At 49.6% G+C, this 25,501-nt stretch overlaps 1 protein-coding gene across 3 annotated transcripts in view; it reads right to left on the bottom strand.

Moving 5' to 3' along the window:
* Positions 1 to 25,501, bottom strand: part of AGPAT4 (1-acylglycerol-3-phosphate O-acyltransferase 4) — a 103,828-nt gene that overhangs the window by 55,531 nt on the left and 22,796 nt on the right. For all 3 annotated transcript variants that reach the window (XM_012759626.2, XM_076002811.1, XM_012759627.2), the window contains one exon: positions 9,872 to 10,138. In XM_012759626.2, the coding sequence (XP_012615080.1) occupies positions 9,872 to 10,049 (178 nt within the window). In that variant the 5' untranslated portion in view covers positions 10,050 to 10,138. The remainder of the gene's footprint in view (positions 1 to 9,871; positions 10,139 to 25,501) is intronic.

Here is a 25,501-nt window from a genome sequence, read left to right as displayed (position 1 = left end):
GGTATTAGAGTGTACCAAGGGTTTTGCATCACGCTATTTTTACTTAACATTATACTTGGGATACAACACGGTTCGCACCCCAATGACCTAGTGGGGTATCTTTCTATAGGAGATTATGTGTGAGCAGATGTTTTCGCCAAAAAAATAAAAATAAAAATAACAGTTTCTCAAGGCACATTTTGAGAAACGTTGCTCAGGGCGGAACAAAAATAAAGTGCACCCTCCTCCAGGCCCGAGAGCGGCTTCTCAGCACCCTGGCGGCGCCAGCAAGCGCATTTTCCTCCTCTTGCCAATGCGTCCCAGCTCCCTCTCCTTCCCTAACACCAGGCTCATCTGCTGCAGGGCACGTGGCTGCACCCTCCGAGGGACGGAAGGGCTCTCCCGCTCCTGTGCACGCCTGGCCCCGCCGCTGCCCACGGCCTGCCTGTGCCGTGGCCTCGCCAAGGCAGCAGCTGCAGCCCCGTGTCTCTGCCCCGAGCGTCGGCCTTTCCGGAATGAACTCAGAAGCAGGTTTGTCCAACGCCCGACCAGCGGTGACAGGCATTGTGCTGGGTCACCCGGGGCTGAGACAGCAAATCAGCACGGGCGGGTTTGATCCCAGCAGATGTTTGCTGAACAGCGTCCGTGGGTGCTAGGATAAAGTCCTGCGTGGCACGCTGTGTTGGCTTGTTTCAAAATGTAGGAGATTCTTGGCTCTCCCACTCACTGCTTGGCCTTAGAGAAGTCATCGGACCTCAGTTGACCGGCCTGCAAAACCGAGACTCGCCTGGTCCTGGCGTGGTTGCGTGGGGAAGGCAGGTGGTGGCTATAAAAGGTTCAGCACATCGCTCCTGGTAGACACCTGGTATGTAGTCAATCCTTGACGGATTGTGGCAGGTGTAACGATTAGAGCCGAAAATAGCTGCCTATTATGACTTCTCTTTTCATTTCTCCATAGCCCTGTGGAGTGTCACCTCAGAGGCTTGAGAGCTTGCCGTTTACTACGACCACCAGCTGGACCCTGGCCTCACCTCAGGAGCCTGGGCGGGGCTGGGTCGTGCAGAAGTGACAGGCTCTGTGCTTTGGGTACCTGGCTTAGCCCTACCCTTCCTGTGTGGCCCTGGCAAGTCTCTGAGACTCTCTGTGCTGAAGTTCTCAAAACAGTGCCTGGAATAGTAAGTGCTCAGTAAGTATGAGCTAGTAAAGGTCTGTAGAATAAAGGGACAGAATTGGGAGGCCTAGTTCCTCTTAGCCTGCACGTGCTGTGATTCTTTCATTTTTTTTCCCCCATCTACCATTCTGGCATCATTTAAATGCAGACACCTAAGTTCTTTGACTCAATAAAGAATTTTAAGTATGATCTAAATCAAAGCAATTTCAAGATTGCTTCTGCTGCATTCCATTTGGTATGCTGGCTTGCTAGTCTAGTATGTTTGTTTGTTTTTTTTTAATACTATCCAAAAAGTCTTACTAAGTGAAAAGAAAATGGAACAAGGTTTGTTTTGCCCAAATATGGGATAGACGGCATGGTTCTGTTCTGTTAGTAATGACCAGTGTGTCACATGGCAGGTAGGACTCGTTTTGTAAGATTACGGAGAGATCTTTAGGAAACCTGCTGCAAGCCTGGGGGCAGGACGGTGGCTGCCGGGCTCCCCACCGGTCCCCAGCACCAGATACAGTGCCTGGCACTTACAGGGTGCTCAGTAATACTCGTCGAATAAGTCACCAAGGCCAGGCGCCAGTGGCTCACGCCTGTAATCCTAGCACTCTGGGAGGACGAGGCGGACGGATTGCTCGAGTTCAGGAGTTCGAAACCAGCCTGAGCAAGATCGAGACCCCGTCTCTACTATAAATAGAAAGAAATTAATTGGCCAACTAATATACATAGAAAAAAATCAGCCGGGCATGGTGGCGCATGCCTGTAGTCGGAGGCTGAGGCAGCAGGATTGCTTGAGCCCAGAAGTTTGAGGTTGCTGTGAGCTAGGCTGATGCCATGGCACTCACTCTAGCCTGGGCAACAAAGCGAGACTCTGTCTCAAAAAAAAAAAAACAAAAAAAACACGAATAAGTCACCAAGAAATTACTCAGAAAGATCTTTGTTGCTTGATTCACTGTGGCCTTCTGGTCTCCTGGACCTACTTATGGATTCTGCGTCATCACCCGGGGTCTACGGGGAGATACCCCTCTCAGGCCCAGGAAATAAAATAAATAAGATTGCCGTCTGTCCATTCCTAAGGCTCTCTACTGAACCGGCACGTGTGGGGACCAAGGAACCGCCCGCCCGCCCCAGGCGGAGCCGTCCCAGGGAGTGGCTCCAGGTGAAGTCGGGCGGGTTCTCCTCTTCCGGTCTCGGAGCAGGAGAGGTAAAAGGCACCAGGGAGTGACGGGCGTTTGGAGAGGAAAAGGCTGCTCCCACGGACACTCTGTGCCCCCGCTCAGTCCGGGGGGGAAGGGCTCCACCTTCGGGTCAGAATCGTGGCCCCACAGGTGGCAGGAGCCATAGGACTTGTCGGGGGTCTTTCGAGTCCCTTTCAGTCTTTTACTCACCAGAGCCACGGTAGGGAAGCGTCACTGAGGGGAGACAGCGCCAACCTCGGGCGATCCCGCTGATGTCCATCGCCAGCCAGCCATCGGGACTGTCCTCTGGGACGGCCACCGCCGCCCGGCCTGGTGAGGGCGAGTCTCCGCTCCGTCGAGGCGGAGGCCCGGATCTGGGCCGCGGCTGCCTAGCGGGGGCCGTGGCCAGGTCCCGTCCAGCTGTACATTTTGGCCGGCTCGAAGACGCCAATCAAGGGGGCAGGACTGGGGGGTGTGGGGACAGTCTAACAGACCCTTTTACCTGACACCTTGGAGGCAACTACTGTGACAAGTGAAGGAGTCTATACCTGTCTGGCAGGGACGGCGCAGCGCAGCTTAGACTGGAGCGAGCACGCGCCGCCCTGCCGTTCCTCAGGCTGGGAGGAGAGACGGGAGGAGAGACGCAGAGGAAGCCGCTGGCTGCAGAGGGAACCGGGCTTGCTGTCCCTCTTGAGAAATGCCACCGCCACCCCCCTCTGAGGGATCACAGCTTTCTTGCCAACAGCCGCCCAGACCTGCCTTGTATTTTCATTCCACAGGGTCACCAGCAGTGGCCTCAGGACGGCCAGAGTCCTACTACTTCATTCCTGCTCCTGATTCCGCTCAGAGACAGACCCGAGGGGAGGCGCCTCCCTCACACGCTCCCCAGCGCAGGAGCTGCACCGCCCTGCCAGGAGCCGGGTCCCTGCAGGGACGTGCGCCTGCGTGGCCGGCTCCTCGGGGCGGCCGTGCGCCTCTGAGGGTCTCCTGGCCAAAGGGATCATGAACAGCTTCCCCTGACAGGCAAGTCTGGGGGGATCTAGGATCAGGTGTTGGCCGATTGCTAGTGGTGCCAACAGCAGTGGTCCTGGGGAGGGCACCTGTCCAGCCATGGCTGGGTCCCTCCAGTCCCTGTCAGGGGGCACCGCCCGGCATGTGCAGCCCAGAGCAGGACCATGCCCCTGGCCATAGAGGCCCTGGCAGTGGGATTTCTCCCTGGCATAGGGGGCGACCTTGAGCGTGGTCTTCGTAGGGGCCCACATGGGAGTGCAGGGTGGCCGAGTCTCAGTGGTCCAAGTGGCCTCCTTGGAGTACTGGGACAGGAGGTCCAGGACAAAGCCCTGCACAGGTTGTAGCGGCACTGGCTGCACAGGGCCCGAGTGCCCGTGTCCCGGTGCTGTGGGTCCTCCCCGGCGCCCTCCTCGGGCTTCCCGAGAGTCGGCCCAGGCACCTTGGCCCACTACCCCACTTCCACCCCAGCTCTGCCCTCGCCCCAAGCCGGGTGACCCCTGCCGCCACATCCTTTGTGTGTGTGGGCAGAACCTGGGGGCTCTCAGGTGGTCCCAGAGGCAGCGAGGCTGCTAGAGGGGGGCTGGGTCTCTGTTCATGTCCTGCCACTGGCCCCCTCCCCTCTCCCACCGACTCCAGCCAGGGCTGCAGCGCCCCTCCCCCAGGCGGCTACCTGCCTTTCATCAACTCAACATGGATGGGTTAGGGACACTAATTCCCCCTACAGACCCTGCCCAGCAGCACCAAGAGGGTGGGTGTGCCTCACAGGGGCCCCGGCCTCCCTGGGGGCCACTCTCACAGAACCCTGGGGCTTGTGGCTCAGCCTGGCCAAGCTGACAGGCATGACAAGGCTGCCACCCATGCCCTCCCCAACTGCTCAGAGAGTCAGAACGCCGGTGGGCAGTGCGGGCAGTGTGCAGAGCCAGGTTCGTTTGGCACAAACGTTTGACCCACAGAGTTTACACAGTGGTGACCTCAGAGTGAAAGCGCTAGACTGTCACCTCCTGTAGCCACCTGGGCCTGCCTTCCATCTCGAGGAGGCTAGAGCAGAGGCCGTCAGACTGTGCCACCTCACAAGAGTTCCCTAGGCAAAGCAGGGAGAAATATCATTATAAAAAAGATTGCTTTGTCTTACAATTCACTGCATTATTGGAAATGTAGCGTGCAAGAGGCGCTTAGTCGATCAGGGGGAGGAAGCCTGAGTCCAGGCCTCGCCCGGCAGCCCCCTGGCCGTGTCCAAGGCCGGCAGGAAAGGAGCCAGCCTGCTGGTGTGTGGGGTCAGAGGGCACACGCAGGCACGCGTGTAAAAGCAGAGCCTGGCGCCGCTCCACCTCCACCGCGCGTGGGAGGCTCGGCAGCGCCAGCGCGGCGCGTCCCACTGTACGAGTTGGGCACCCAGGGCTGTTTCTGCACCACCAGCTTCACCTCGTTAGGCCTTCAGACCTGCTGTGACACCTGGGTCACAGAGCACAAGCACTCGAACACAGTCACCACCAAACAGTCACCAGCCAAAGGACCCGCACCTCTGCCCAGAGGAGGGGCGGAGACACCCAGCCCTCCCCCAGCCGGGAGACAGACTGCTCTCAACAGCCAGCCCCTGCCTCTCTCGGGAGAACAGACCTGACTCCCGGGAACGGGGCTACGCTACGCAGTTTCCTCCCTTCCCCTCCTGCTCCCGAAGCAAGCGTCACCACGCCCCGATGTCCCTTCCAGATGGGATCGCAGACCAACTTCTGCCGGGCCTGCTGGCCGCTGCCCAGTCCTTCTCAGGTGACAAATCTGCAGTGACTGGAACATCTGGACGTACGCTACAAACGCTGATACCATTACAGCGGACTCCGCATCTGCTCCAGGGCAGGGCACCGGCTGTGGTCGTGTGAGTGAGGTGCACACCCCATTTCCCCCCTGCTCGCCTCTGCCAGCCCACCCTACGCACACAGGGCAAATAACCTGGTGGGGCGTGGAGGGCTGAAAAGGAAGGTAAACAGCTTCCCGAGAGCCAAAACAATGATCTAAGCCCTGTGTTAGGAAAATATTGGAATCTGGGTCTATTCTATTCCATTCCCTTTATTTAGTTGAGCTTTTACAGTTCCCACCCCAAAGAACAAACCACAGTGGGCAGACAGACAAGACCCCCACGCCCACCCTCCCCTCGCCCCTCCCCCAACAGACCCACGTCCCGATCTCCACCCGTAATTTGATGTGCTGTGAGCGGCCCACACATCACTCTGTCATGCAACACCTAGTGCTGCTTTTCCACCCAGTCATTGTGATCAGTCCTGTCACTCAGACTCAGAGTCTGTGTGGCTCTTGGGAGGTGACACAGCCTTCAGCAGGAGGGGGAGGTGTTTAATTCTGACTCCCCCCCAACGCCCCGTGGCCTTGCCCATGACAGGAACCACGTGGAGCTGTGCTTCAGACAGCTGTCCCAAACCAGGAGCCTCCTCCCGGTCCAGGAAGACGGGGTGGCGGCTCAAACTGGCAGAACTTACGGTAGGCAGCAGCAGGGAATCGGCAGAGGGCCGGGGGGCCGGGGTCGGGGGGCCGGGGGCCGTGTGCAGGGGGCGTCTCTGTTTCTGTTTTGTTTGGTTTCACCAGCCCTCTCCAGGGCCCTGAGGGCATCTGCAGTCAGCCTCACCCCCAGGCGCCCCCCCCCCCCCCCGTTTTATTTTTTTGACCTTGACATTAATAGGTTGTTCTCCTAATCTTTCTGTTTTTTTAAACCCACAATGTCAGAGGGGGAAGAAAAAAACAGCCAGTCGTGGCCACCTTTCCCTAGAGATTAACAGGCATATCCTGCACAGTGGAAATGTAATAAAATTCTACCCTTCGCCCCCTTCTTCTAACTTTCTTCCTTCTTTTCACCTTAAAGATGACACTGGCCCACCCTCTCCTCCTCGAGCAGCCTGCTAAGCCAGCCAGACTTGGCCTTCCCTGCCTAAAACCTGGGCAAAAATAAGACAAAGCAACCCCCTAAAACCTGCCGTCTAGATTAAGTCACTTTCCGGTTGCTATTCGTGAGGCGGGTCCTTGCCAGTCGACTGAAATTCTCTGCTCAGCGGGGCCTGCTGGTACCCAGGCTGTCTTCACTGCGTTTTGTCTCGTTTGTCATTTGTGTCGCTGTGGCCTTTTGCACGAGCGCTTCACCACGCCAGGGCTGGTGACCGCTTTGAACTCGCTGGGTACGACACCCAGCTCTTAACAAATATTTAATTAAAAATGGACGATGACACAGTTCTGTTGGTAAAAAGCGAGCAGGGTGATGGAGGGGCTGTGTCTCGAGGAAACAATTTTTTCCTGCCTCTTCCTTAGAAAATCAGCTGCAAATGATGAATGCTGCTGATTTCCTAAGCTTAGCATGATTCATATGCCAGAAGACACAATTAAACCCACAAGCAGTTTCTGTCTGAGCTTGGAGAGAGAGGAGGAGAGTTAAGGCACGAGGAAGCTGCGTCGCCGTCTCCTATGCACGCTGCCGGCTTGCCACAAACCATCACCTGCAGGTGGTCGGTGGCCCGGCAGAGCTTCCAGAATATTCTGTCTTGTCACATGTCTTTGGTTGTTGTGGAACAGCTCAGGCTGTGAGGAACTCTGTCAATTACCTAGAGCAAGTATCGTAAAGAGAAGAAGAGAACAGCTCTGCTACCCAACACCTCCTGGGAGACCACGAATGGAGAATCCGGTGAGGGTAGACTCGGTCCCGAATGTGGACAGATGCATGGCAATGTGGTGCCTGTGAGCCACCCCAGGATGGCTCAGCCTCCCCTTCTACCACGTTCTCTGCTTCCACGAGCCAGGACTGCTCTCCTAGAGGGAGAAATCCTCCCTTCCCCCTCCACATCGTGATGAAATGTCTCTGCTACAGCCAGACCCACGGAAGCTTCCCTCCTCGGGGACAGATCACCGTGGGAGGCCCCTGGAGGGAGGTGCTTCTGGGTCTTTCAGTAAAGCTAGACTGCTCGCCCTTCGCGCGTGATGCGCTGAGACGCCGGTTGTCTTGGGCGGGTAATTATTAAGTTTCATTTGGAGTTTGTTCTAAATAATTCAATTTGTGATGGGTAAAAAGTCCACCTTGCTTTATGAATTTGTTACACGTCTCAATTTCCACCAGAGACGAGCTGGCTAAAACATCCTCGGAAAAATATCTACGTGATCCTGACATCGCCTTGGTGTGTCTCCACCACCAACCAAAACCAAATTACAGTACTCTCAGGAACTCCGACCCCGAATCTTATTTCCTGCTTCCTAACTCCACGTGAGAAGCCCGATTCTTAACATTCTGCTGGAAATTTGGATAGGGGTTACGACTAGAAACGTACAGGATTTCACATTGCAAACCGACAGATTGTGGAACCTCCATAGGTGCATGCAAATTATCATATAAATGCAGTTTTCAATGAAAAGCGCAATCAGCACTGCTTTGTTAAATTTAAATTCTGCTGAAACAGAAACCTACTGCTGGAGGGTCAAAAGACGGTTAAAATGATAAGGTAAATCTCAGTCAACTATCTCCTTTCCCTCAATTATTCAAACTCCTCTCTCTTCCAATCTGTTCTGACACATTTTTCCTTTTTCTATACCCCTGAAGAGGCTAAACACTAGGAGACGAATGTTAAAGTGCATGACAAGGAAAAGTACCTCACATAGTACTGGACTGCATTGGTGGCTGTACCCAACAGGCCACAGACAGGTAGAGTAAAGATACTGTTTTACAATTGTAACTCAGCTTCATAATCTTATGAAAATTTTCAAGACATTTATGCAAAGCATTCTAATATAAGATACAGTAGGTCTTGCACTCAAGCCATGTAAGAAACAGTATCAGAAATATTTGCAACTTCTGAATTGGTGAAAGAAATCATGAAGAACAATGTCACTTTTTCCTCTCACAAGTATTTTGAAGTTTAACAAGAACTGACGGGCTCAGCAGTAACCCATTTGGATAATTGTACATAGCTTGTATTTTGACGGAAATTCAAATTTGATTGGTTTATTTAAAGGGCATCAAAAATATATTAATAATTTTGGGCCGGGTGTGGTGGCTCACGCCTGTAATCCTAGCACTCTGGGAGGCCAAGGCAGGAGGATCGCTTGAGGTCTGGAGTTCAAGACCAGCCTGATCAAGAGCAAGACCCCCATCTCTACAAAAAATACAAAAATTAGCTGGGTGTGGTGGCACACACCTGTAGTCTCAGCTACTGGGGAGGCTGAGGCAGGAGAATCACTTGAGCCAGGAGTTTGAGGTTGCTGTGAGCTAGGCTGACACCACAGCCCTTTAGCCCAGGTACAGAATGAGACTCCATCCCCCCCTCCCCCCAAAAAAAAAGATTGATAATTTTGTATTCTTGGCATAATCTAAATCTAAGGTAGCTGAGAGTTTTTTAATTACTTAATTTGAAAGAGCTCATATTTTGAAATCTAATCATACCCATATATATGATTGCTAATGATACACTGTGTCCTCTGCTTTTGAGAGTAGGTATAGACTAAAGGTTAATCATCAGCAACAACAAAACACATCTCTAAAACATCAGAATACACTGATCTCATTTTTTTTCTCTCTTTTGGTGGTTTGAGGCACCATCTATTTGAAAATAACCCTTGAACCAATGGTGGCTGAGAAACAGACACCTCTGCCTGGGCTGTTTTTACAGGACTGGGTACCTGGACATGCAGGAACCACTCGCTCTGTCACTCTAGGATGTCACTCTAGGAATAACAACTACAGCTATTCTTCTCTGGGTTTAGAGATGACAGGACACTCTGTTGGAAATGGCGGTGGGAGGATTGAAGAGAAGAAAGGCAGGGAGAGACATGTTTCATCTCTTTTAATTGTTGAAACTCAGGCCGGTTGAATTAGTCATGCTTAAAATAGCCTAGCATAATCAAACACACACACACAAATGAGTGCGTAGAAGAGTAGAGATCTGAGTGGGGCTGGTGGATCGCACCAATGGAAATTTTCGGGTTGGAATATTGTACTTCAGCTATGTGATTTGCTACCACGGGGAAACTTGCTGAAGAGAATATGGGATTTCTCTGTATTATTTCTTACAACTGCATGTAAATCCACAATTATCTCAAAATAAAAAGTTGAAGGAAAAAATTAACAAGAGAATAGTATATTCCCATTTCGTTTTCTAAAAAAATACATGTATCATGTATGTGTACACAAAGATTCACACACATACATGTACATGCATAAGAGCCACATATATATAGACACTATTTCTGTAAGGATGACAAGAAATCATTAATACTGATCGCTTCTGAGGAGGAAAACTAGAGAAACAGTGACAGAATGCACGTTAACTTTTTACAGTATACCCTCTGTGCCTGCTGGGTTTTGTGCTATTGGCATTACTCATTCAAAAATAATTTTTGAGGAACAAGGACAAAAATAGCCATTTCAAATATAAAACAAGGGAAACCAAAGAAACAGCTTAGCACACAGCGCAAGCCCAGCGAACCCCTATCCAGAGCCATAACTCTGATACGCACATCCCCAGGGAAGATGCAAATACAGGATTGTGAGTGAGTATCTTACGGCTTGAGATGCAATAGGACAGCCTGCAGTTGATCTTCCTGAAGAGCTGCTTGTTGATGGGCCAGAGCACGAGCGTGCAGAGCTGGATGGTGTTGATGATCAGGCCCGAGGCGATGAACACGTAGCAGAAGACCAGGTGGCATAGGAACTGAGACTTCAGCAATCCAACGAGGTCCATGATGTGCGGCCGCCTTTATTCAAAAATAAATAAATACCCGCAGTAGGATGTTTCCAGAAGGAAGAAAGCTCCAGGACTCAGGAAATTGTCTAAAACACAAACGAATATTAAGCATTAGCAAGAACATGATATGCTTTTATAGTCGAGAAAAAAATGTTCTTCAAAGACAAACATACACTTGAGGTTAAACTCACCGTACACGAGTTGATTTATTTTTGTTTAGCAAACATTGATATATAGTGCTTACTTCCTGTTGGGCACGGTCTAAGCCCTTTACAAATAGTCCTTTAATTTTCCCAGCACCCTCAAAGGTGGGTACTTCTGTGGCAGATGGGGAAGTTGAGGCCTGGAAGGTGACACGCTTGGCCAGGGTTCTACAGCCTCCCCCATGGAGGGAGCCGCAGCTGAGCCAGCCGGGAGCCACGGCCCCACCCTTGTGGCTGGACTCACAGGACAGGGCCCTGCCTCCTGCGGCCACCTTGGCCCGAGTCCTCTCTCATCTCCCTCCACTTGCTCTCATCCTTCAGACCCCAGCTTCGCCCTCACTTCCCACAGGACTGCCCTGAACTGCAGCCTGCCCTGGGCGGGTGGGGCGGGGACAGGTGTGGGGTGGGCCCCAGTCCCCGAGCTGCCTGCACTAGTAGGGCATCTACCACGCTCCGCTACTGCTCTTGCTGACTTTCCTCCTCTACTCTGCCAGCCTCCCTAGGACCACGACTACCTCGAAGAGCGCCGCCCCCCTAGCACCTTAGAAGCGTCACGGGCACGTGGTGGGAGCTTGATTTTTAAAAAATATTTGTAGGATGATTTAACGAAGGTAGACAAGGGCTGAACTTTGCGGGTATCAGCACACACACGAATTAACTATGCAGGTAAGAAAACGACCCCACCACCCCTCCCTGGCCCGCCACCCCCACGCTCCTGACATCAGAAAGAAACTCTACGCACACACACACAGCGACCGCACTCACAGTCCTACATCCGTCTCCCCAGATCCAGAGGGAACAATGAAATGACTTTATGGCTCGGGAAGTAAACGGTTTTCTTTGAGAAAATAGGCGAAAGCGGGAGTCTCAAACACTCCGATGGCACAGCAAGCCGAAGGGTGGCACACCTGCTGCCCCGGCAGCGGAAGAGCCTCGCGAACGCCCCAGGGATAGCCCACACTGCAGGACGAAGGAAGCTCTGGCAGTAAGGACTAAGGGACCCTAGATTCCTTACTCTCTTTATTAATAACGCTAGCAAAAAGAACCACCTGTCTATAGCCACACCCCGACTTATAATGGTTCAGATTTTCAACTTTACGAGGGTGCAAAAGTGGCGTGGACGTGGCGGAAGCTCCGTGTACACACATGACCATTCTGTTTTTCACGCTCGGTATTCAGTGAATTACGGGAGATATTCAGCACTTTATTATGCAATAGGCTTTGCGTTAGATGATTTTACCCAACTGGACGCTAGTGTAGGTGCTCTGAGCACATTTCAGTCAGGCTAAGCTAAGCTACGGAAGGTCGGTTGAGTGATGCATTTTCCACTTACAATATTTTCAATTTACGGTGGGTTTATCAGGATGTAACTCCATCATAAAGCAAGGAGCATCTGTAATAGTTTCAGATGTATTTTCCCATTTTTAAGGCTCCCATGAATACCATGAGATGAGTATTATTATCCCACTTTTCAGAATAAGAAACTGAGACAGGCTGGGCACAGTGGCTCGTGCCTGTAATCCTAGCACTCTGGGAGGCAGAGGCAGGAGGATCGTTTGAGCTCAGGAGTTCGAGACCAGCCTGAGCAAGAGAGAGACCCTGTTTCTACCAAAAATAGAAAGAAAATTAGCTGGGCATGGTGGTGCATGCCTGTAGTCCCAGCTACTCGGGAGGCTGAGGCAGGAGGATTTCTTGAGCCCAGCAGTTTGAGGTTGCTGTGAGCTAGGCTTACATCACGGCACTCTAGCCAGGGCAACAGAGTGAGACTCTGTCTCAAAAAAAAACCAAAAAAAAAACTGCTAGGTTAGCTGACTTGCCTAAGGCTGACACACTGGATGCCTGACTTCGGGGCTCAGCCTTAACTCTTTCCCCTGTTCTGCCCGAGGCATGGGGAGAGGTTCTCCCGCACTCAGAACTCCTGTTGGCAGAGCAGCCCTGAAGTCACACCAAGGGCAAAAGACAGCGCAGCCCCTCGTGAAGTTCATAACTGCAAATTATGCTCAGAGAGGAGCATAAAATGGAACTCGCTCCTGTGTCATCTGGGTGGTTCTGAGGATGGTCCCAGGCATGAGGACAGTCAGAGGGAGGCAGGTTCCCACTGGTGCATCTAGAAGGCAGGTGCATGTCTGTGAGATTCCTACGCATTTCTGATAGGAGAGGAATGGGACCCCTTGGCCCTATTTCTCTGAAATCAGCTGAGCTTAGCTGAGACACCCCATTCTTCAGGCCCCAGAAGGTCTGCTCTCTGGCACCCATGCAAGGCCTGCAGGTCTGAATCACATCTCTGGCCTTCCCCACACGGCATTTCCACAGACATTTCCAGGTTGTGAAACTCCTTGCTGTGTTTCCCCGAAAATAAGACCTACCCATAAAATAAGCCCTAGCAGGATTTCTAAGCATTTGTGCAATAGAAGCCTTACCCCAAAAATAAGCCCTAGTGATGGGTCGTGGCTACGCAGCGCATCTGCACAACCCATGCTTTTCGTCGCGGAGCCGGAAAGAAGACGAGCAGCCCTCCTCATCCGCCCCATGAGAGCTCTATCGCTCGACATGAGAGATTGGGGCCAATGATGCTAAAGGAAATAGAGTCGCAAGAAATTCAGGATGGAATTCGGGGTTTGGAGAGTAATGATGATGTTCCGGAAGACGACGACTTAACTATATATTTGAATAAATGTAGATTGTTGTGCCGTACTTAAAAAAAATAACACATCCCCTGAAAATAAGCCCTAGGGTGTCTTCTTGAGGAAAAATAAACATAAGACCCTGTCTTATTTTCAAGGAAACACGGTAAGTAGTTTTACAACCTGGAAATGTCCATGGAAATGCCGTGTACTTAGTTCCGGCGTCCCAGTCTCCCATAAGGAACAGGCATTAAGCTGGCAGCTCACCCTCCACGCACTGGACTCTGGGAGCCACACAAAAAGGAGTGATTTGTGCTGGTTTGCAGCTCGGCAGCAGCTTTGGTCTGATGTTGAATATGCATGCAAGCTTATTCACTGACCCTGGACTAGCTGCTCATACCTTCGAGACAATGTGTCCAGACAAAATTGGATTCTTCACTAGGTTTCTGGGGTCTGGCATTTATAAAATAGTTGGCAAACCCTTGGCTTTGCTGACCTGACACTAAGAAAAGGAAGTCAACTGACATGGGAGATGCAAGGGATTAAATGCCGCCCTCCTCAGTCACTAGTGCAGTATTAGGGAATTACGGAAATTCGGGCATTACATTTTTTTTTTCCTTGTAAAATTTCAAGGACCGCCCTGAGTTAAAACCCTCACTAGTCCTGCACGAACCAGGGTCTAACACCAGATCGGGGATGTCTAAGAGGGAATCGCAGACAGACAGACGAGCCTTAGGAGGAATCAGGCAGACAAACCTTGCTTTGTTTGGGGTCTTGGGTTGTTAACCCCCACAAAGGTCCTCAGGTCCCCTTTGCTAGACCGGTGTTGTGTTCGAGCTGAGCTTGGGAGTTCAACTCCCTGACTTTGAAGCCCGGTCCCTTACTGGTTGTGTATCTCTGGGCAAATTGACCTTTCTGAATCTCAGTTTGTCTATCTCCAAAAAGGGGTAACAGGATCTAATCAAAATCCCAAGGAGGCTGTCGTTTTTTGGTCTTGTGGAACTTAAGCTGCTTCTCAAACTTATATGCAAAAGCAAAAATTAAGAATAGTCAAGGAATTGCCTGAAGAACAGGGTGAGAAGTGCTATGAGTTGTTCGATAATCCAACTGACTTAAGTTTTAGGGCTGATTATATTAAAAGAGAGACAAGGTGAAATTATACAGGAGGAAAGGTCTAGTGCACAAATGTGATTATGTGTTAAGTTTATTCCAGGTAGAGGTCTGGAGGACCCGTCCTTCCCATCTTGAATAGAGGAGAGCTTTCTCTTCTCGTGGCAAGTACCCAATTTCGCGTCATACTGAGAGAAAGATGTTATAAATACCTGACCAGTGATGAAAATAACTAGAGAGAAAACATTTTTAAATACTTTGCCTATTTCCCATTCAGCTTTGTAAGTACCTAGAATGTTATGGAAAGAATCTTTCCAGCAAACCCGCTTTAGTAGTTTATCCTGAGAGGCAAGGATAGGACAGAGAATTTTATTCTGTTTCTGAGAATGTCAGAAGTGACTTAACGAGGTTCTAAATCAACGAGTAACTGTGAAGCTGTTGCCATGTCATATTTCTCTGAATAAAGATATTTCTCATCATCAGGGCAACAATGATGAACTCATGTGCTCAAAAATCCAAAACTGGTGTCACTTGTGCTGGGCTTGGGTGCTCAGCAAGATACATGGCAGTGGGCTACACGCCAGGGGGCCTCTTCCTGAAGGTCACCCACATGCCCTTGAGAACCACCCCTGGGGATGCCAAGTGCAGGATGCCAAACCCTCCCGGGCATTCTCTTCCAGAGGGCTCGTGCAGTGAAATCTGCGTACTGAGGCCCCCAACTGTCATCTCTGGGGGGGCAGACAGGGCTAGATGACGGCTCACAGCACACACTAGCTCTGCAGGAATAGGCAGAGGGAGGATTGTCATCACACAAACCACCACCCTGCAAACTGAGGCGACATACAGAAGGGAGCGTGGAAACAGGAAGGCATTTTTAAGAGAAATCACAGAAAAGAGGGAAAATGCACGCCAGGAAATCTAATGTAGATAACATTATCTGAATTTTCCAGAAGGCAGAGTCTGACCACCTATGGGTTTAGTATACATTGCACCAGCATTCTGAACACGTCACTAGGAATCACAAAAGGTTCAGGAGAATTTACTCCAAATTGCCTTTATTTCCCAATCTACTGATGGTTTGGTAGATTTTGAATGTAATCATTTGATGAAGTCCCTGGCCATCCTTGAAGGCATATTGTAAAACTGTTGGCTACGAGTCTAATAGCTGTTTGAAAAACAGGTAACCGTCATTAATGTCGAGGTCGGGGGTTACTGAACACCAGCGAGAGCCTCCTTCAGCACCATCTGGACGTAAAAATAAGCTGTTCATATGAGGATGTGGGCAACGCTGGGGCTGACTGAGCCAACAGGGTGACAAAGGGGTTAAGTCAGTTAGTGTAGACCTTTAGAGAATATTAGAATATACTGAGTAAAAAAAAGTTCACAAAGAAGCATGATTATGGTTCTGCATTATAACATAATAATGTGTGCATATACATCATTCACATCCACATCTATTTCTATGTGCATAGCTACCTATTAATAACGGCTAAATTCTGGAGGAAGGAGTAGGGCCGATTTCTTTTTTTTTTCTTCTCTGCGTTTTATCACGTTTTTCTGTGACGAGAGTGAGAGCTGCCCCCTCTGGGGACAGACCCGGATGGATCCCATTTCTCGGCCCCCTAGAGGTTAGGTGTGGTCGGCCACGGGCATGCGCAGTGAGTGCTAGGCACCTGCGGGTCTCCGAGGGAGGAAAAGGCATGCTGCTAAGGAGATGAGAAAGGGCTAAGGGCTGGCACGTCCTATTAAAGAGAGAGAAAAGGTGACAACCCAGCCAGCAAGACAAGAGAAGCTGTGAAATGTGAAGGCAGCCCCAGGCCACCTGGGGTCCAGGCAGGCACCGTCATCAGCATGGGCAACCCAGCACAGTCGTTAGGGTGCTGACGTTGAGAGTCGGGCAGTTCTGCCTACAAATCCAAGCTCAGCCACGTTACAGCTGTGAAGCTGCTTAACTTACGTGGCCCTCAGTTTCCTCCTCTGTGAAATCAGAACAACACCAACAGCATGCGGTGGTTGTGGGATCAAGTACAACGATGCATTTGAAACGCTTAACCCACTGCCTGGAACGGGAGGCACCCAAGAATTGGGAGGAGTTTTTCATCGTTTGTAAGAAACTAAGAAGGCAAAGAGGGAGCAGCTAAGACATATTACTTTGGCATTTCTAGAAAAGCCAATGACACGCAAATCGGCTCGGTTTTCCTTCTTACTACACACCTAGATCCTGACATTTTCTTTAATTTGCTTTCAAGCGTGTTAAAGCATCCCCCTCCCCCGTATGTTTTCATTCTAACCTTTACTTTTCTGCTAGTGACTCAGAAATGGAAGACGATACATTTGCAAGAACTCACGCATGCTTTGCCTTCTCAACTACGCGATAAGCTTCCCAGAGCACGTGGATAAGGAAGTGGGCCTGGGAAAGCACTAAAGCGCGGGCAGCTCAGGGCTGTCGGCCACAGTGGCTCTCTCATTTGGAACGTGAAGGTCCCCTGACACGGAGAGCCAGGCGCACACAGCAGCAGGGCCGCTGGCCTAGCGGGCTCCTGCAGTGAGTTCTGTGTGTGCGGAAAGCAGATGGCACCATATGCCGCCCAGCCTATGTTGGTGGAAACATAAGCAAATAAAAGCAAGCTCAGAGTCTACCCGGGAGAGGATTCAGACCGCATTCTTCTCTAAATACACACAGAGCTGTCAGCTCAAGGCATCACATTAGGCAACAAACAAGAGAACCCCAGTTAAGACTCAGATATTCTCCTTATTCAACATTATGAAACTACTAAATAAGCATGGACTTCAGTCGCACTCAGGAAGAGAGGCTGAACCTGAACGGCACTGGCTCTGTCACTAGCGTGTTTTGAAAGACACACACACACACACACACTCACATTACAGCACTGAACCAGGCCATGGCTATAGAAGCAGCGAAACTCCTTCCAGAGAAATCGGTCCAGGAAGAACTGCTGAAGTAATGCCCACGCCCAATTTAGCATCATATTAAAATCTAAACACCACCACCTTATTGAGGCTCTTGTGGCCTCAAAATCCAGGACAGCTCACAAAACATACAAAAAGAGATCAAAGAAATGCAAATTCTTTTATACTACTTTTTATATGCCAAATTAGTTATTTTTTAAATAATAACACCGCACTCTACGGAGATGAGACAAAATGGGAGCCCCCGCCTCCTGTGAGTGCGAACCCCCTCTGTCCTTCCAGCGAGGAATCTGACACACGCATCAATCACCCTGCCTGATCCGTAAAAACCAACTCCAGATAACCTATCGTAAGGGCAAAACTAGATTTTAGGACATTCTCCATATATAAAGATATTCAACAACTACTCTTTACAAGCACCAAAAAATTAGAAAAACTTACATTTCTGACATGAGGGAGGGAAAGTAAACTATGAGAGACCCATCCAACAGTATGAAGTGTCACTATAACAGGTTTGCAGTAAAACGGATAAATTTTCATTATGATGTTAAGTGACAAAAGGTACAAAATTATACAGAAAGAATAACTGCAACTCTAAAATCAAGCATAGAAAAAAAAACTGGAAGAAAACAGTAAGAGCAGTTATCTTTGTACACACAGACACACACACGCACACACACACTGCACACGTATGCACGTCAGTCCACCCGAAGCCAGGGCCAGCCCACGGCTTCATCATCTTCATCTTTAGGAAGACGCTGCCTGGGCGAGCTCTGACATCCCTTCCGACCCCACCAAACCGACGCATTCCCCAAGGCAGGCTTTTCCTTCATTCCAGTGCACTCTTCCTCAGTAGTGATTAGGGAAGCCAGCGCCTCTGTTCCCCATCTCCCATCTGCTGAGAAGGTCCTCAAGCGGGTCCAGTTACCCAGAGGAATAAAAGAGAAACTTCAGGGACCGGCAGAGACAGCAGCACGGTTAACGTGGGGAAAGCTGGCGAATTCCGTCCCGGGACCACCGCCTTTGGTCTGCAGGGCAGAGGATGCCTGGGGACCACGGTGCCCTCCCCCCCAGGGGAAACGGCGGGGCTGTCCCGGGTGCGGACCGTTCCCATTGCTGGCCCTCCTTCAGCTGGAGTGAACTTAGCCAAAGTCCCCACGGGGGCAGCCGCTGCCCTGTGGGACTCTGAGGAAGCTTCTTAGCTTAGTCCTGACGAACGAGGCTGAGTTCGGTTGGTGGAGTCCTTGGAGTTAGGTGGGCCTACAACCCAAAACGAAACAGGAGAAAAAGTACTCTAGACCAAATTCAACTGTCTTGGGGACCATCTCTAACTAAAATATTCCTCAATTAAAAAATCATCATTGTCTAATGGTTTGACAGAAGCCTATATAAAATTAGCTTCTTTTAAAATTTCATAGAACAGTCCTTTGTCCAAGATCCCCGAACAGTACATGGTGTCCATGAAAACCAAACTCTGAAGAAGCCATAAATCACACTCAACTTTTTCATTATGTCGTCTGATAACCCGTAGTCCCTCTCCAGAGTCCAACTGTAAGATGATAAAAATTTAGGTCTACAGAAAACTGATGCATCTAAGTTCATGCTTAATAGCTCTGAGTAGCTTCTGGGAGAAAAACAAATTCTAAAGAGCTTTTATATCTAATTCAAGGAAACCAAGACACAGAAGCAAAAACACAGGTGGATAACCTCGGTAACTTTTTCCATCAGAAGGAATAAAGATGGAAGGAAATGAAATTAGGTGTTCTCCAAGGCCTTCTGTCGATTTAACCTCTGTGAGACGGAAATATTTACAGGTAAACACTGCAGGTTTTCTGAACAGTAACCAGGGCAGTGGGATCAATAGAATAAATGTTTGGCATACCTTATCTCACTAATCGTCACAAAAGCCCACCATGGAAGGTACCATCATCCTTATATCATAGATGAGGAAACTGAGGTTAATTAGAGTAGGCAACATGAGAGTAAAGGTGGGGGCCGGGCCTGGACTACCGTTAATGCTGCCCGTGAGACAATGTGGCCGAGGCAGCTAGACTCCCCAAGAACTTCGGCCTTCATGCGACCCTCCCACATTTCAGTTCATGGTCCCGTTTCTCACGGCTGGGGTGATCTCGAGTTTTTAAGCTACTGCCCTCCGCCAGTGAGTCCTGGAGAGCCCAGTCGCAGCCTCCTCGGGGTGGAAGGCCCACCACCTCTGCACCCCGATCCAGCTGTCCCCCAGGGTCACTGGGGCTGGAGGACGCTGAGCTCAGTGTTGGTGCCCGTCTAAGGGCACCAGCCACCTGGATGCATTTCCAACAACCAAGAATGTGTGTGAGCTCATGTAAAAGGTGCTCAGCGGAAGGAATATTTTAAAATTATATCCAACCTATGGAAGTTTCCAAAAACATTCTACCAAGTCCTGATGAAAAATCCAGTATCATGAAACCCAAAACTAAAATGAAATGAGAAAAATTAATCTTCCAAATGGAGAAACGCCCACATTTCTGCTTTAAAGGAGTATATTCCGACTAATAATGAAACCTTTTCAGCTATGGAAGGAAAGCGGGATGCAAGGTGAACAGAAATCACTGTTGTGATCTTCATCATCATCATCGCGATTGTCAAGTGGCCGTGGCCGCCTGTTCTGTGACAGACCTGAAAAGGCTGAAAACACATGGGGGCCGAGGTGTCTGCTTGCAGCCAGCCCCAGGGTGTGTCAAAGGGGGCAGCCCGAGACCCAGCTCTGGGCCAAGAGGATCAGCTGTGAGGGGGTTGCCACTACAAATGAGAAGAGTGTTCAGCGCATAAACCACCTCCTACTCTACTCCCACCGTCACCGCAGTGACCCGGTCAGGACTGGCAGCCGGCGTGGGAGACAGCTGGGTGGCCAAAGCCAGCGTGGAGAGGCCCCGCATCCTAACTGCACCATCTGTGGCAAGTAGCTTAACACCTGTCTCCCAGCCTCAGTTTCCACCTCTGTTAATGGAGGTCGTAACCCCTGCCTCCCGGGACTGTTATGACAATTCAATGCACAAATACGCAAAAGCACCCAGCAAGACAGCCGTGTGAAGGACCCTCAATCCCAGTCCCTGCCCCACCCCGGGCTGTCTGGGGGCTGTCTCCTCCCGACTCACCTTCTCTGCGGCCCCCCAGAGCATCTGCACCCCAGCTTTCCTTACTAGGGTGGCCCTGAGCTGAAGGGACACACAGGACCCTCAAAGCCCACTGGCAAGTTTTAGTGACATGATTATGTCCTTATTCCCATCCCAAAGGAAGTCATTGGTTTTGAGGCTCTCTTCATAATAATAGGTAATAACTTTTTTTTTTTTTTTTGAGACAGAGTCTCGCTCTGTTGCCCAGGCTAGAGTGAGTGCCGTGGCGTCAGCCTAGCTCACAGCAACCTCAAACTTCTGGGCTCAAGCAATCTTCCTGCCTCAGCCTCCCAAGTAGCTGGGACTACAGGCATGCACCACCATGCCCGGCTAATTTTTTCTATATATATTAATTGGCCAATTAATTTATTTCTATTTTATAGTAGAGACAGGGGTCTCGCTCTTGCTCAGGCTGGTTTTGAACTCATGACCTCGAGCAATCCACCGGCCTCGGCCTCCCAGAGTGCTGGGATTATAGGCGTGAGCCACCGCGCCCGGTCAGGTAGTAACTTTTAATTCTCTACACACATCTCATTGAAGAAATGAGATGCACATACAACACAGCCTCGTTTCTACCTTCTGGAAGAGAAATGCAGACTGGTATTGATGAGACCAAGACTGCCACCACCGTGGTGCTCTTTGAATGCACCTGTATTTTCCTGATGCCACAGCACCTCACAACAAGCAGCTGAGGACGCAATTCTGACAACCATAGAATACACGAAGAATAGGTGGACGGAAGAGTGCCTGCCACTTTGGGGGAAGCAGGAAGACTTCCAGGCAGGGGTGAGGCCGGGCTGACTTACCAGCACAGACAGGCGTGTTCTTAGGTCATCAGCAAATCATGGTACCCAAAAAGATTATTTAAAAAAAAAAAATTTGACCTTCAGTATTTCAAAATAAAACAAAAACAAATAATAAAAAGACTTGAAAATTAAGACTTATGGTAAAACTAAAAACTTTGGAAATATCCTTAACTATATTTTATTATTTAGCACTCTCATTTTTAACACCCACCGGGGAAAGGGTTAGAACCATAATTTATCCAGTATTTGGAAGCTCCTTAACCTTTAAGCAGGCTCCACTACGGCCAAAACACCTCACGTTTTGATGCTGTGAACAGATGGGCCGGGACACCGTGGGATAACACTATGGAGCCACCAGACGGAGATGGCCAGACCCGTTCCTGGCATCGCCTGTCCAGGAAAGCTGGTAAGGTTGCACAAGCCTCTCCCTCCCTTCTGGCCCAGCCCCCTAGTCCGCCTGGGTCAACTGCCCCATTTTGCACAGGATGAAACACTGTCTTTGGCCACATGAGCAAAGCTCCTAACCAGCGAGATAGCCTGCCGCAGACAAGCGGGCCAAACCCCGAGACCTGGGGGGTTCCCGGTGCCAGAGATGGACTATCTCATGAGGGCAAGAAGACGCAGAGTGATGGTAACCCCAGCCTAAAGGCCACGTAACAAAACCGCACGGGCACGAGAAGCTCTTCCATAAAACAGCTAACTTTGTGCAAACACACGCTAGGAGGCACGGATTGGATCGGGAACTTACTTTGCACCGGCCTGTGCCGACTGAAGCCTTCTTGGAGCCTAGAATTTGCGGCTGCTCTAGCGGCTGAGTAAACAGGTGAAGAGGAGGGACCCGGTCTTAGAGTCAGGGGATCAGAGGTGACTCGTGTGTGTCCTCATCACTTAGCCTCCAGAGAGCTCAGCTTCCTCACCTGCCGACGGGGAATGACAGCACCGGCGGCCCCACAGGGTGGCGGGAGGTCCCAGCGAGGCCGGCGGTCTGCAGGGCAGATGCCCAGGAAGCTGGAGTGGGGCCGCCGGCCCACGCGCCTCAACCACAGCGCTTCTGCTTCGTGGACACTAACGGTGGCATCAAATGCGGCGGGCTCGTCAGGAGCAGAGCTTGCGGGAAGCTCCCTGCTGGCCCCCTCCTGCTCACAGGAGCTCACTTTTTAAGCGGGGTGATTTAGCGAGCTATCGTAGCTCAGAGGCGCTAGCTTTGCGCGAAATCAGCAAGTGGCCACTCTTTTTCTTCTGCGTCTCAGACACCAACGACTAGGCTCTTCCCTCTCTGGGGCATCCCTCTCGGTCCTCCTCGCTGTCTGCAAAGTGTCCTTGACCCCTGAGTTCTTGGAGATGCTGTTGCTGCCAGCCCTACCTTCTGGTAAAAGGTGTGGGGAAGGTGGGAGATCAATACGGCCAGATTTTAAATCTTTCATTTCTTTGACTTTCACAAAGGATGCCAAGTGAGCCCAGGCAATTTCTCCAGCTCGATTCATGCATAATGGACCTGAAGAGAGACTTACTAGAAAACAAATGCACTTAAATGCTTTTCTGACATGAATCATTTATCGAAGACAGAATCGCTGGCTGTGAGTGCCCAAAATAAGTTTGACTTACAGTCTCCTTGTTTCTAGATAGCTCTGAAATACAGCCGCAGGAATACTGAAGTACTCAGATACGAACAATGCTCTGGGGATCGTTAGGGACTGGCTATTCCTCGAAGAGTTGCATTAGGAAGAGCAGTGATCAAACTGCAGCGGGGCCGCCTCTCTCCCTCTCTCGTCTGTCTTCGGCCATCAAGCTCTAGAGCAAAAGATGCTCAGGAAAGCCGAGAGGTTCCTTGCAATGTTTAAAGTAGAACCCAGGACAGGGTTCTTTAATTCATGCATACGTTCATTCATGCACTGGTAAGTTTATTCACTCATTAGGCTGTCTGTCCATGGAGGCACCCATTCATTCATTAAGAATTCACTGATCCCTCATTAGGTTACACTTTATACACGGCACTGCATTAGACTGAGCACGTGCATGGGGGGATCCCTACCCAGACCCTCCCCAAGTTTTAAGTGGCAAGTACCAGGCCCAACAAACGGAAGTGCTTACTGAGCGATGCATCCCAGCCCTGGGGGGACTCCCACCCCCTCCGCCTCTTACAGAAAACACAGATGCTCAATAAACGCTGATTCCATCTGAATCTCTGGATGACCTAATTTAATCCGCACACTGGTAACTCTGAGTCATCAGAAACATCGCAAAAATAATAGCATGAACCGACAGATCCCAGGTTTCTCTCCCATTACGTTAAGCACAGGGCAGATGACCCACCAATTTATCCTCCCTGCAAAATCCAAGCAGATAAACCCCACGATTGCTCTCTAAACCGTCTCATCATGGGAGCAGCACACAGTTCTCTTCCTACCAACACTGAAACCGCATGAGGCCATCCAAACATTAAACCTGTGGTCCCCAACACCTGTAAGGGAGGGGGCTGGTGAAGCTTCACCCACAGCCACTCCCCTCCCCACCTGAGCCCCGCCTTCCCTACACCCCACCCGTGGAAAATCTGTCTTCCATGAAACTGGTCCCTGGTGCCAAAACGGTTGGGGACTGCTGTATTAAACTGACACGAATGAAAATAACTAAAATAAAAGCAAATTGTCTATTAAAACCCTTGTAGGGGAAAAAAACTCAGCGGTTGGTTGAGGAACACAGAGTTGACTTTTTTATAAAACAAGGAATCTTCCATCAACATATAAATCTGTTAAAGTACACTCACCGTGTAAGCCACTTACCCAAAGATAGGAATTTTTTGAAAGGTAATTTCCACTTAATATAACAGGATTTCATTATAAAAAGTTTGTAAAGTTCTAAAATGCAGAATAGCCACTGACAAAATTTCGTTTATTTTCTTCTATTCTTTGGTGAATACACAAAGCTTGTTTTTTTTCCATTGCTAGATAAAACCATTACAGAGGCTTTAAGTATACAGTAATTCAGATTTTATGTTAAATCAATTTTATATGCCCCCCTTTTTTTTAACTGTTAAGGTGAGATCATACTCAATTTCCATATTAGAATATAAATATCTTTCTAGTAGTTATACTGGATGTGTCATAATCATCTTATTGACTTATTGTATATTAAGCTTCTTTTTGTTTTTTAAGAACAAATAATTCAGTGATTAACAATTCTGGACATAAAGGTTTTTTCGTGCTTTTGTCTTTTCTGAATTTTGGGTGCTTTAGAATAAATTTCCAGAAACAGGATTTCTGGGTCCCAGAAACAAACATTTTGAGGTATCTGGTGAATATTGCCTAATTGCTTTTTAAAATGTTTGTAGCTATTTATATTCTTCCCAGCAATATACATAAATACCCATTTCACTACATGTTAGTCAGCAATAAGAATTTTTAGTTAAAAACAACAACAAAAAAAATGAAACTAGCTCTTCATAAACTAAAAGTTGTGTCTCATTTGTTTTAAATTGCATTTTTGAAGGGCCATGAAGCTGCATATTTTCAACCTTTATTAAACTCTTCCTTTTTCCTTCATGACTTTTCTATTTTATTTACTGTTTATTCATTTTTTACATATTGATTTGCATGAGCTCTTGGTATATTAAATAGCATAACATCTCACCTATTCATTCCACATACAGTGACCAATTTTTCCAGTTTGTCTGCTTTCATTTTCAGCTTATCGGAGCTTTAAATTATTATGACGTAAGGTCTTTTTCTATAGTTAGTTTTACTTTTAGCTATTTGGTCGGACATTTATTTTTGCTTACAATGCTCTGAGAGGATCTAAAGGGATTTATTTCCAAATAACAGTTAACCAGATGCATCCAAGGCAGTTACTGAAAGACCCTTCCCTACCCTACGAATTCATACTGCAATTTCACACATTAAATACCCACAAACAGAGGTGAAATGAACTACAGGGGCTCAGTACTCCCACTGCCCATTTTACAGATGAGAAAGCTGACAGCCAGGGCCACAGTCAGGCACAGAGGAGGGGCCCCGCTCAACTCCAGCACCCCAGCTCCAAGGACACTGTCCCCACTGCCCTGTGCTCCTGGCCCTGCCACCTGACGGCTAGTTTCTCCCCCAGAGGCGGCAGAACCTAACCGGGCAGCACGGATCAGCTGTTGGGGCACTGGCTAAAGACCCCACAGGCCCTAGGGCTGCTTGCTGTGCCTTAGGACTTGTGTGAGCTGCTCAAGGTGTTCTCAGGTGGGATCAAGGCTCACCAGGGGACACTGAGGCCACTTCCCTTCCCAGGCCCCACTTTTCCACTCAAGATGGGAGAAGCAGGCCAGGCATGGTGGCTCAACGCCTGTAATCCTAGCACTCTGGGTGGCCCAGGCGGGCCGATTGCTCGAGGTTAGGAGTTCAAAACCAGACCGAGCAAGAGCAAGACCCAGTCTCTGCTATAAATAGAAAGAAATTAATTGGCCAAATTATATATAGAGAAAAAATTAGCCGGGCATGGTGGTGCGTTCCTGTAGTCCCAGCTACTCGGGAGGCTGAGGCAGGAGGATCGCTTGAGCCCAGGAGTTTGAGGTTGCTGTGAGCTAGGCAGACGCCACGGCGTTCACTCTAGCCTGGGCAACAAAGCAAAACTCTGTCTCAAAAA

Source organism: Microcebus murinus, chromosome 5 (assembly GCF_040939455.1).
Source record: "Microcebus murinus isolate Inina chromosome 5, M.murinus_Inina_mat1.0, whole genome shotgun sequence".
In the NCBI taxonomy this organism is placed as follows: domain Eukaryota; kingdom Metazoa; phylum Chordata; class Mammalia; order Primates; family Cheirogaleidae; genus Microcebus; species Microcebus murinus.
The sequence above is the reverse complement of the archived record's forward strand: the minus strand, read 5'-3'. Positions and strand labels throughout refer to the sequence as shown.